This window comes from Mesitornis unicolor, unplaced genomic scaffold (genome assembly GCF_000695765.1).
Source record: "Mesitornis unicolor isolate BGI_N332 unplaced genomic scaffold, ASM69576v1 scaffold4137, whole genome shotgun sequence".
In the NCBI taxonomy this organism is placed as follows: Eukaryota; Metazoa; Chordata; class Aves; order Mesitornithiformes; family Mesitornithidae; genus Mesitornis; species Mesitornis unicolor.
This window is the reverse complement of record NW_010196950.1, coordinates 14,197-26,730: the sequence shown is the minus strand read 5'-3', so window position 1 is coordinate 26,730 and position 12,534 is coordinate 14,197. Positions and strand designations below refer to the sequence as shown.

Genomic DNA, 12,534 nt, shown 5'->3' with positions numbered 1-12,534 from the left:
AGAACGTCGTGACTGAAACACGTGGGACACATCAGTGGGGCCACTGCAAGTTCAGCGGTGTTGGCTTTGTTCTTGGCTAGGCCCTTGTATGTTGGGATGCGACATCTGCATTGTTTCTTCAGAGCATCTTTGACATGATTTTGCTCTCTTGGCTCCTTTTGTTTTTAAAAAGTGGGAACTGGGTTTGCATTAGGATAAGTCATGTATGCCTCTAAGCCCGGTCTTAGGGCTTGTGCCGCTGGCTTTGGGTTGTGGGTGGTGATGCCAGGAAGGGAGACTTTTTGCCATCAATGAAGCCATGACCCACCATGTCGCCTGCTTGGGCTGAATGGGATATATTTATCTGTCTGATGTGTTGGTGGCAGCAGCTGCTTCATGGACCAGCCTTGCTTGCAGTGTTTTGCACTTCACAGTCCGTCTCTCCCACCCTGCTGGCTTCTTTTCCCTGGCCTAGACCAGCCATGGGCAGCTCTGGAGGAGCATGGGTGTCTGCAAAATCCTCTGAGATGCAGCAGAGCCCAAGGCTCTCCTGGTGGAAGGGGGAGAGCCAGGAGCACCTCTGCACTGGAAGGCCTGGTCTGCTGGGGACAAGGTGGCGGTGGTCCCACCAGCCTCGCTCAGGAAACCTGCCCTCCTGCACGACTTGGGACAAAGTGCTTGGTCCCCCTGGGCTGCCACTCTTTTCTGTAGCACGGAGGGCATCAGCCTGCTGCCACCCACCCGAGAAGGACCTTGAGGCAGTAATGAGAGGCCAGACGTCACAGCTGGACTCAAGCATGCTGACCTGGCAGGGAAGTGTCCTGAGCCAGCTGGGGAGGGCATGGCAGCAGCCCTGCTCGGTGGTGTGCAGAGGACCTTCTGCCCTGTGGGGCATCAGTCTTGGGGCCTGTTGTAGCAGGCAATGGCAGGTGGAAGGAGAGGAAGATGGTGCAAGGAGTGTTATGGCAGACACTGTGTCCAGGCATCCCCAGGACAGCAGCTCTGGCTGAGCAACCCTTTGGGACCTCTTTGAGCTGATGTTGCCTTTGGGGGCCAGCCATGAGAAGCCAAGGTTGGATGGAGAAGGTGTGGGGGTCGCACAATGAGGCTCAGCAATGGCTTCCTGGCACGAGAGTGGCTTGTGGTCCAGCGTGGTTTTAGGTGATGCTCTATTCCTCGCTGTCAGCTGGTTTAGGGACAAAGGGGGCTTTGTAGTCTCCCCGTCTGGGTGTGTTTTTTTGCACATAGGTGATGTTGTGTGCTGAGCTTTGCGGACTCACAGCTCCTGGGCTGTGCCCCCACGGCGCCTGCCAGAGCTGCAGGCAGGGGTGGCCTGTAGGGGGCTTTTGTAGCAAGGCAGCCCTGCCTGCAGCCGAGTGCTGGAGACACCTCCAGGGCCAGAAACTCTCCTGGCTGTGCCTTTTCCAGCAGCAGAAATGGAGCCTGGAATAGCCAGTGCTGACGATGATGGTTTGCTGAAAGGCAGCTGCTCCGGGTTTCCCTTTCCTGATACTTCCTGGAGAGGAAAATTTGGCTCTGAATGGGTTGAGCTGAACTGTGAAGAGCCCAGTGAGAGGCAGGGGAACAAGCGGCTCCTCTGGCCCAAGGGAACGCTGGAGGCTGCCGACTGCAGTGGCACAGCCGGGGTCTGGCTTGGGCGCAGCCCGGGCATAGCCTGGAGTGACTCAGCACTGATTGCCTCCCTCGTGAGGTGTCGGGATGTCTGACAGATGGAGACACCCACCAGCTGCCAGTGGATTTGGCTGGGCAAAATTCCCTGCAGACTCTTGGGAATCCCAGGTCTTTGTGATGCACAAATCTGTTTGCAAGGCTTTATGTTGATTTTAGGGGTATGTTGAGGTTTTTACGCGTCTCTTTCTCCAAACAGGTGTTTTTGCCGAAGGTGTTCCTTAAAAGCTTTCCTGCCACGGGATTTGGAGCTGCTGAGCTGGGTGGGTTGGGAGGGAGAGGGGCTGTCCCCCAGCCAAGGGGCTCCCTGCAGGCAGCAGGGCCATGGGCAGAGGTCCAGGCAGGGCACGTGCCAGGCTGAGCTTCCCCTCAAGCAAAAACTGTCCAAGGCCTCGACGTGTTTTGTTTTGGCACCTCTGAATTTTCCTACATCTTGTTCTGAGTCCTGACATCTCCTCTCAGACCTTTCTGAATCTGAAAATGGAATAAAAATACAGGCTGTTTGCTGGCAACCTAGACTGATCGTCTCTAGCACCATTGCTTTTCCATCCACCTGTCCTAAAGCTTGGTTTGACCCTCACAATGATGGTTTTGATGTTCAACATGATGCCTGCACCAGCATTTAAATCCCAGCCGAGTGCTGTCTGGCTTACAGGGCTCACAACCCCACCACCACTTTCACAGCAGCAGAAAAAAATACCCTCCAGATACCTGAGACACTGCTGTGTGCATGAAATATGTAGGTTACTTCCAGAGGCTGGAGCTCTCCTGGCAGCAAGGTCCGCTGCCATGGCTGGGGTCTCTGGCACATCTCTGGTCCCCACAGACACAGGCTTTGTGTATCAGATTTGATTTTGACCCCTCTGAGATTTCAGAGGCACTGATGAGAGCAGTGTTGTTGGCTCATCGTCCTGGCTTTTGCTATGGGACCTTCTTTTTTCTCAGCACCCCAAATCTAGGTGGGGTGTCCCTGGTGAGGTCTTCTAGGTGGGATGGAGGAGAACTCAAGTTCACCTGTGAGCAAGGAGGGATGGTTGAGGACTACACAGCTGGAGGGAGCAGAGTGGAAGGAAGTTATGGATGGTCACCAGAGAGGAGATCTCAGCAGTGAGGAGCATGGGAGGGGATGATTGACAGGAGGCAGTGGGATGCTGGTAGAAAACCAGCCCCTCTGTGGTGGCCACAGCCCTGATGGCATCTGCTGCATCTGTTGGGGTGTACGTTCATACATCATGTTTCCAGGTCTTAATTTGCTTCTTAGCAGGATGGCATCATTGTCAGCCCTGGAGCTGCAATGAGCCCTTAGACGAAACATCCCATGGTCCTGCAAGGTGAGTTAAGTCTTGCCTTCATCTAACACCACCTTTTCCATCTTCTTCTTCCAGAACAGCTTGTGCTGGGAGCCCACAAAGAGCTGTCCCGGCGCTGGGATGCTGACTATGATGCCTTCGTGCTGCCTTTGCTGGACGAGCAGCAGCCATGCTACGTGCTGTACCGCCTGGACAGCCAGAACGCCCAGGGCTATGAGTGGCTCTTCATCTCCTGGTCCCCTGACAGCTCCCCGGTGAGCAGCGCACAGGGCTGTGACCCCCCGGCGTGGGGACACGGACGCACTCTGGGAGGTGGGGAGAGGATATGCTGGCCAAGTGGATTTTGCACTGGGCTGAGGAGGAGCGTTCACACCTTCCGTTGTCGTGCTGGGGTTAAGAAGTAGAGATCGCTTTGGGGATGGGGGAGTTTTTTAAGATGCAGGGGCTGTGGAACAGAGGACTGTGTCTCTGTCCTCTTTGCAGCACTGCCTGAGGAGGTGGAGGGATTGGGATATGGAGAGGGGAGCGGTGTGGACCACTGGACTGGGATGGATACCTCCTGCCATGGCTCTGGCCAAAAGCATCGGTGGGAAGAGCTGGTGCTGGTACCAACTCGCCTGGCCGTGCTGCGCTCGAGGCCTGACACAGAGTGGCTGCTGTCCCCACTCTGGGCCGGGCTCCAGAATCGGCCTTAAAAAGCACCAGGCAGGCTGGCTCCCTCAGAGCCACATATGGCCGAGCCAGCATTGACACCTGCTGGACTGGCTGGTGGGGTAGGAGACAGCATCAGAGAGCGGGCGCAAATGGGCTGAGGGGTCAGCAGGCTGGTCTGGGGAGGTTCAGCGGGACAGCTTGGCGAATGCCATCGTGCTGAGCATGTCTCTGTATCTGGCTTTCAGCAGCACTGAGATTTACTGCCGTGTTAACACGTCACATTTATATATGCTTGTCACATTTATATATGGATATGTATGCATGCGTATGCGTACATGTGTACATGCATATGCATACATGTGTACATGTGTATATGCATATGCATACATGTGCATATCCATATGTGCATATCCATGTGTATATGTGTGCGTATGTGTATGTATGCGTGTGTCTGTGTGTATATGTACGTGTCTGTGTGTGTGTATATGTCTGTGTGTATATGTATGTGTCTGTGTGTGTATGTATCTCTGTGTGTGTAAATGTATCTGTGTACCTGTGTATGCGTGTATATGTATCTGTGTGTATCTTGCATATCCATATGTGCATATCCATGTGTATGTGTGCATGTGTGCGCATGTGTGTGCGTGTGTGTGTATGTATGCGTGTGTCTGTGTGTATATGTACGTGTCTGTGTGTGTGTATATGTCTGTGTGTGTATGTATGTCTGTGTGTGTAAATGTATCTATGTGTATCTGTGTATGTGTGTATATGTATCTGTCTGTGTATCTGTGTGTATATGTATCTCTGTGTATATGTATCTGTGTATGTGTGTATATGTATCTGTATCTGTGTGTATATGTATCTGTCTGTATCTGTGTGTATATGTATCTCTGTATCTGTGTGTGTATATGTGTCTGTCTGTATATGTATCTCTGTGTGTGTGTATATGTATCTGTGTGTGTATGTATATGTATCTGTCTGTGTATCTGTGTGTATATGTATCTCTGTGTATATGTATCTGTGTATGTGTGTATATGTATCTGTATCTGTGTGTATATGTATCTGTCTGTATCTGTGTGTATATGTATCTCTGTATCTGTGTGTGTATATGTGTCTGTCTGTATATGTATCTCTGTGTGTGTGTATATGTATCTGTGTGTGTATGTGTGTGTATATGTATCTGTGTGTGTGTGTGTGTGTGTGTGTGTGTATCTCTGTGTATCACAGAATCGCTCGGTTGGAAAAGCCCTCTGAGATCATCATGTCCAACCGTTCCTGTCTACCCACTAAACCATATCCTTATGTGGTTTTTACCACAGTAAAGTGGGTCCTGTTTACCCACTAAACCATATCCTTATCCTTATCCGTCTGTGTATATGTATATGTATCTGTGTGTGTGTGTGTGTGTGTCTGTGGCTGTGTGTGGCTGTGTGTGGGCCTGTGGTAGTGTGTGTGAGGCTGTGGCTGTGTGTGTCCCCATGTGTGTACGTACATGTGTGTGTGAGAGTACACGTGCGTGTATTTATATAATAGTATATGTCTATATACACGTACGTGTGTGCATGTACACATACATGGGATAGACATAATAATATACAATAATAGATATCTCAGAAAACTGTAGGGTCTTTTTGCAAGGGTGATGCACCAAGGAGCACTTGCCAAAGCTCTTACCTGCGCTTTGCAGAAGAATAACGCCAAATGACACACTGCAGCTCAGGGGTGGGAAAGCAAAGCGCAGAATCAACCTGCAGATCGCGGGCAGTGCCTGGTGAGGCTGTGCCATGCACAGGCAGACCTGGTGATAGCACTGAGGGGTTTTCCTGGCTGCTCCTTACCTGGAGATGCTGCGGTCAGAAACCGGCCTGCGCTAGAACCCAGGTGGTTGCTCCCAGGGAGGGCTGAGCTTTGTGGGGATGTGGTGTCTGTGAGGATCAGGCACCCCTTGTGTGGAGGTGCTGCCCTCTGGCCCTGCCATGCTCCTCTCTGACTGGCCTTGCTGTCCCTCCTGGTGCAGGTCCGGCTGAAGATGCTGTATGCGGCCACCAGAGCCACGGTGAAGAAGGAGTTTGGCGGAGGGCACATAAAGGACGAGATGTTTGGAACGGTGAAGGTATGGTAGTGGTTCCTGGGCAGCCTTTTGAGATCAACCCTGAGACTCGGGAGCCTACCCCAGGCTTGATGCTGAAGCTGGGGAGGATGTGGGGTGCTGGCATTTGGGGGGCACAGTATAAAGGTTTGTCCCTGTGCTGCTTTAGTCTCCTGGGTGGCTGCTGCTGCCTTCTCCTGTCTGCACGGCTGCAGGCAGTCTGTGATAGAAACCGTGGGAGAGGTGGGAGGAAGGCTCCCAAGAGATCCAGAGCTTTACTGAGCAGAAAAAGAAGTGCCAGGCGGTGGCAGTGTGACTCCAGCACTGAGAGCCGCTGCTGTGCTCGGATTATCCGGCTGCACTTCCCCAGCAGTGCCTGGTGGGAGCTTCCTCCTCTTCCATGGACTTGTCACAGAGGGAGCTGCGCAGCCAGGGCTTCCCAGGGCAGCTGCCCTGCTGCTCCAGGGCCCCTCTCTGCTGCTTTGGGCAATGGTCTCTATCTTTTCCTCTTGCTTTTGTGCTCAAGAGCTCTGTTAATCAGTTGGAGGAGCCAGTGGAGGAACAGGGTGGTCTGAATGGGCACAGGTGGTTGTGGGCACTGTTTAAAATCAAGCATGGGATTTGCACCAAGGTGTCTGAGAGCGCTACTGGGGTTGATCCTCCTGGTAAGGAGAGGCCCTCTGGGTTGCTCAGATGCTGCTTCAAGGCTGGAGCTGCATCCAGCCCTGTGGTGATGACCACCCCCTGACGCTTCTCCCCTGTCACTGTCCCTCTGTCTGCAGGAGGATGTGTCCCTGAGCGGTTACCAAAAGCACGTGTCCTCCTGTTCCGCCCCAGCCCCGCTGACTGCAGCCGAGCAGGAGCTCCAGCAGATCCGCATCAATGAGGTGGGTGTCTGCTGGCCTGTGGAGAAGGAGCCCGAGACTCTCGGCTTAGGCATAGATGTGGGATGCAGGGATGTGTTTGCTGCTGGAGGTGTGGGAGCAAGGATCCAAGCATCCAGCTAAAAGGCATGGCTTGTTTTTACTGAGCTCTCTTGTACCTCTGTGGTTTAATCCATTCCTGCCCTTGCCGAGGTGGACCGAGCATCCTCACAGCCAAATTGGTGGCATAGAAAGGAATTTACAGTCTTTTTTTTTTTGCTTTTCCTTGCTAGCATGCGAGCTCAGGGCTATGTTTCACTCTCTGTAATGGGCAGTCAGAAGATGGTTCAAGGCTGAAAGCAGGCAAGAGTCTCTAACCTCTGGGTGTTGAGGCAAAAGCCAGAGCTGAGTCTGAATTTCTGGGGGAGGCAGGAAGAATTCAGGCTTATCTTTGGGCTGCAACAGCATCCTTGCCCATACTCCTTCTCTATGGCTATAACTGTGAGAGGTGCTGTCCCAAGAAATAGTGATCGTAGCCTAATTTTGGGGACATCTGGGCTGGAAAAAGAGGTGGAAGTGACACAGCATAGGGCTGGGGGTAGACAAGGCTGTAAGGCCATCATCTCCCAGCTGGCATCTCAAGGCACTTGTGCCAACCTCTGTGGTGCTGTGAAATGCGGAGGCAGGGGAGGGGGTCGGCTCGCCGGGTGGGAAGACCACCTGGAAGCATGATTTTGTTGGGACTGGGGGGATTTCACTTGGGTGCCATGGAAAGCCTTTGTCTCTAGAGGAGCATCCTTCGCTCATCTGTCCGTGCTGGAGCTGTATGGGGCTCATGGGTGGATCAGGACACGCCTGGGAGACACGAAGCTAATCAGCCTGATGGCGTTAATTAATGACAGAGATGATGCAGGAGGTTTCCACCTGCCAGAGCAGGTCTGGGGGTGGCCGAGCTGAGGGGTGTTTGGGAGATGCCAAGGGGTGGTCTCCACTGCATGGGTCTCAGGGTGGTTATCCCAGCTCCTAGCTGAAAGGAGGAGGAGGATCCAAGGTGATGCCAGCACTTGGAGAAGAGAGAGATGGATGCTGATGGTGGCTCTGTGGCTTGTTTGGCACCTCTGGGTGTCTGTGCTGTCATCTCGGCTGGCCAGTGCTGCAGGATTAAGTAGTTCTGGGGCGTTTTTAGGAGGCTGTGTCTCGCAGGGTCAAGTGCCCAGGTAAGCGGTGCTCATGGAGTTCGTTCTCTGGTTGATCTGCCGTGCTCTGCTTCCCACCCTCACCTTTGCGAGACACAGCTCCCAGGTGAAGGTGCTGCTGCCATTTGATTCGGTTGGGGTTTATTTTAAAGGTGCACTGTCCCCTGTGTCAGCCCAGGCCACGGGGAGCAGTGACCAGCATTTAGAAAGAGAGGAAAATAGATATGCTTTTGCCTGTGGATTTAGAGTTGGGAAGCAGCCAAGCGCTGGGTGTGCTGAGGGGCTTGGTCTCTGTGTTGGTGCAGGAGCTGCACCTGCTGGGCCCTGGCCACGGAGCTGGATGCAGTGGGAGCTACAGCGTGGGCGCACTGTGCCGTGCTCACCTTCCCTGCCCTAGGGAGGACTTTCAGTAAATGCAGCTCTGAGCGAGTTTCTGGAGCCATGAAAAGCAGAGGGCTTTCCCCAAGAGGAGTGATATGACAGCAGCTCTCAACCTGAAGCAGCGCCCTGCTCAGTACAGTGATGCCTGCAGGCTTACAGGGCCCTTGTACCTGTGTGCACGTTGCACACAGGCTGTGGGGTCCTCTTCCTCTCATGCTGTCGATGCACGACCCCCTGAGATGCTGACCAGGTTTGCAGCCTTCATGCCAAAGGTGGCTCTGTTTCTGGGCTGGCAGAAGCTGAAGGAATGGGAGGGGAAGGGCAGCAGCAGAGCGGGCAGCAGGAGGCAGTGGCTGCGTGGCAGTGGCTTCAAAGCTGGTGCAGTGGAGTTTTACACCGAGACAGGAAGCACTAGGGTTTGCACATCCCCCGGGTGGCTGCCCGGCCCTTGATGAAGCAGGTTTTGTGCTTCGTGAGCTGGGCTTCCCCCGCTGTTTGACACAGGCGATGTCGTGAGCTACCCTCCTTCTTGATAGCTGGGTGGAAGCTCACAAAAATTTGCCATTTGTTTTATATATACTTTTTTTTTAATGACTGGAAAATGCATTGCCAGCTGTACTGGGCTGGGAGCTGTCAGCAGACTGTGGACTAGGAAATGGCTTTGAGTTTGGGATTGAGTTACCTGACAACACCCACGAGCGGGAAGTCTTTCGTGAAGCATCGCAGGCTCAGAAGCACAGAGCGGGGCCAGTTGTGTTGCATCATGGGGTCATGAGGGGGGGAGGCAGCTTTGGAGCTGGGGGTGAAGCAGAAGAATTGAAAGGAAATAAAAGCGCCTGTGGCACTGCAGGTAAGGGGGTGTCACCTGCAGCTGCTGCACAGGTTGGTGGGTGGGTAGAGCAGAGGCTTCACCAGAACCGCTCCCCGTGAAGGCTTCATCATAAGACAGAGAAATACCCGTTAGCTGGGCTCAGCACCATGGCTCAGAGACATTTCCTTGTAGCAGCTCTAGTTCTCTCCAGTCCTGCCGTAACCTTCCCAGCCTTCTCGTGTTTACAGGGGAGAAAGATGAGGATCCGGAGGTGTTGGCAGTGGTAATGTCCTCTCCCACACCTCTCCACAGGGTAGGACCAGGAGAGCTTGTGTGTGCCATCTGAACCCCTGCACGCTCGTCCCTGGGCCCTTGCTGGTGCCACGGCACCCCAGGGGATGGTAGGACAGCAGAGTTTGGAGGTCAGGGACAGGATCTGTGTGGGTACTTCGGGGCTGGGGCTCTCCCTCCCACTCCTCAGTGCTGATGTCTCCCATGTCGTTTTTTGCCGCTCTCCCTGCCCATGCCGCCAGGACCCGCCTTCCCTGGCCTCCAGCAGAGAGATGGTACGCCTTGCCTCCATCCTCCTGGCATGTCCGTGTGTCCCCCTCCCCTTCTCGTTACACACGAGATCCCCCCTCCACCCCCGCACGGGTGCCGTTGACCGTGTGTCTCCTCTCCCCACGCTCGCAGGACTCCCGTTCCCAGGACTCGAACACCGAGATGGTAGGCTGCTCTGCCCGCTTGATGCCCGGTTTTTCCTTTTCCTGGCGGTGTTTTTGTGCATGCTTTGCTCCAGGCATCCGGGTCCATCACCTCCCCAGGCGTGGGTACCGTGCGGGGCTGTTGTATAATGAAGGGCAGCCTCGTAACGAGATCCACGTTGGCACTGCCGAGCTCTCTTTGAGATGTGAGCTAAAACTCTCGTGTTTCTCTTGGCATGCCTTGATTTTTCTTGGTTTTCTCTATGTGGGGGGAGGGAAAAGAAAACAAATGTTTTAAGAAAGGCTGGACTGTATCCAAAATCCTCAAAACTGATCTCAAAGGGACCCACACATGCTGCGGAGCACCTGGGTTAGCATTAGACTGTCCCTCTGAGGGATTCTGGAGGCGGGATGGACTCCTCCGCTGTCGGGGTGACGCCGTCTCCCTGTATTCTGTGGCAGATGGTGGGGGGCTGTTGCTGCTGCCCATCGCTGGTAGAGTACCCCGGTCCCGAGGAGGTATGCCGTGCCCGCGCGTCCTGCCCCTGCTGCCTCATGGCACCCTCTGGTCCCGGTCAGGGGCTCCCCGTTGTGGCTGGATGGAGGCACCGGGGTGATGCGATGTCTCTGCAATCTCTTTCTCTACCCTCTTTGAAGTGGGGTTCAGTCTTCTGAAGGAGGGGGGTTTGCTGGGGTCTGGGCAGCAGCCTCTGCCTTGCAGGACAAACAGCAGCTAGGTCTTTCCGAGCTGTGGATCTCTAATTTCCCAGCTCCAGCGTCGGAGGGGCTGCCTGTCACCTGCAATTAAAGCCACCGAGGAGGGGCTTGCTCTCCCTGCTGACGGGGACCTGTGCCGCTGAGCGCTGTGATTTCAGGGCTCCCTCCATCAACCCCAGGTTGCAGTGGGAGATGATCATAGATGGACATGTGCCAGCATTGGTCACAGCATCTCTGACAGGGACACGTCAGTTTTCAGATGGTCTTTACTGGGAGTGAAGCGGGGGGGCATGGGGTTGCATGGCCGAGGCCGGGTGGTCTCCCGGCGCAATGGTGTGGTGATGAGCACCGTCACCCCGAGCCTGGCTGACCTTGGGTGCTTTAATGCCATGGTCCCTGTAAGCCAGATGTCAGGTGGCTCCTTGAATGAGAAGCCTTTTGCTGTGGCACCGGCCGGTTTTCCTTTCCCTCCCTTCCCCATCTTTGCCAGTCCCTGCCCTGATGCTGGGGATGATCTCCATCCCCAGGTGAAGACAGAGATCAGCGTGGAGAGCAAGCACCAGACCCTGCAGGGCTTGGCCTTCCCCCTGCAGCCGGATGCCCAGCAAGCCATCCAGGCACTCAAGCAGAAGAAAATCAACTACATCCAGCTGGTAGGTCCCTCGCACAGCTCCCCTGCTGCCCCTGCCTCTTGCTGCTGCCTCTTGCCCCCATCTGCTCTTCCATCCCCTGTGTCCATCAGAAGCTGGATCTGGAGCGGGAGACCATCGACTTGGTGCACACAAGCCCCACGGAGATCGCTGACCTGCCCAAGAGGATCCCGCAGGACTCAGCTCGCTACCATTTCTTCCTGTACAAACACTCGCACGAGGGAGACTACCTGGAGTCTGTTGGTGAGTGCCTTGGCGCTGGATGCAGCTGGTTCAAGCCCACGCTGGTTCCCCCTCTCCCTGGACCACTGGGGAGCGAGCGGGGATGAGGATGGTGTGGCAGGGGACCTTGAGTTGGTTCCCACTTGCTGTGATCCTGTTGTGGGTGCTGCTGACAAGTTCTTTGGTGCCAAAAGAAGCCACCATGCATGGTGGAGGGCTCTCCGGGTGCTGCCGTGGAGGATTTGTGCAGCCGTTGCATTGCAGGCGTGGGAGAGGCAGGGGAGGTTTGGGGAGGGGTCATAGATAGGATGGCTTGTCTTCTGTCGCTGAGTACACTGGGATTCTGAGGGCTGGAAACGCCGCGATCAGGTCGGGATGCAGCTGCTGGGTGCTCCCTGGCCATGAGCCTGGGCAGCACCATGAGCCCTGCTCTCTTCTCGCAGTCTTTATCTACTCCATGCCTGGGTACAAATGCAGCATCAAGGAGCGCATGCTCTACTCCAGCTGCAAGAGCCGGTTGCTGGACACCGTGGAGCAGGAGTTTTGCCTGGAGATAGCCAAGAAGGTAAGCGTGAGCCTGCCCAGAGGTGATGGAGCTGAGATCTGTGCTGGGCATCTGCAAGGGAATGTGCCGCAGCCTTGGTCCAGCGCCGCTGGGCGGCTCAGGGGGCAGTTGGACGCCCCAGAAGTGGGTGCCAAGACTCCCCCTAAACCCCCATCGCTGCTTCTGGGCGCAGATCGAGATCGACGACGGAGCTGAGCTGACGGCAGAGTTCCTCTACGAGGAGGTGCACCCCAAGCAGCACGCCTTCAAGCAGGCCTTCGCTAAGCCCAAGGGGCCGGTGGGGAAGCGGGGACAGAAGCGGCTGATCAAGGGGCCGGGTGAGAACGGCGAGGACAGTTAGGTGCTGCAGGACTGGGCGGTGAACGGACAGCATCCCCGCAGCGCTTCCCGGCTTCGTCTCCACCGACCTGGGGATCTTTTTCTCCATCTCAGCCTTTTTTATTTTTCCTCCCCCTTCTTTTTTTTCCTATTTCATTCCTTTTTTTAAACATCAGGATGGCTTGTTGCACCTGGGGGCAGAGCAATGGGGAGGGTGTGGGGTTCTTGGTGTTTCTTTTCCCTGTGTCCTTGTGTGAGCCCCGGGGCTGTCAGAGGAGGATGGGAGCAGCAGGGTGGTGTCCCCCAGCCTTGCTCCTGTCCCCCTGGGGTCACAGCCGCTGCTCTCGATGTCCGCTGGGGGACTGGAGGGCGCAACCGCCTGCAAG

The 12,534-nt window shown here is 55.0% G+C and overlaps 1 protein-coding gene across 1 annotated transcript in view; it reads left to right on the top strand.

The window, feature by feature from the left end:
* TWF2 (twinfilin actin-binding protein 2) overlaps positions 1–12,291 on the top strand; it is a 13,635-nt gene extending 1,344 nt beyond the window's left edge. Inside the window, exons 2-8 of the mRNA XM_010188629.1 lie at positions 3,054–3,232; positions 5,650–5,745; positions 6,504–6,608; positions 10,921–11,046; positions 11,136–11,286; positions 11,709–11,830; positions 12,003–12,291. Coding sequence (XP_010186931.1) covers positions 3,054–3,232; positions 5,650–5,745; positions 6,504–6,608; positions 10,921–11,046; positions 11,136–11,286; positions 11,709–11,830; positions 12,003–12,170 — 947 coding nt within the window. The 3' untranslated portion in view covers positions 12,171–12,291. The remainder of the gene's footprint in view (positions 1–3,053; positions 3,233–5,649; positions 5,746–6,503; positions 6,609–10,920; positions 11,047–11,135; positions 11,287–11,708; positions 11,831–12,002) is intronic.
* Positions 12,292–12,534: the final 243 nt, after the last annotated feature.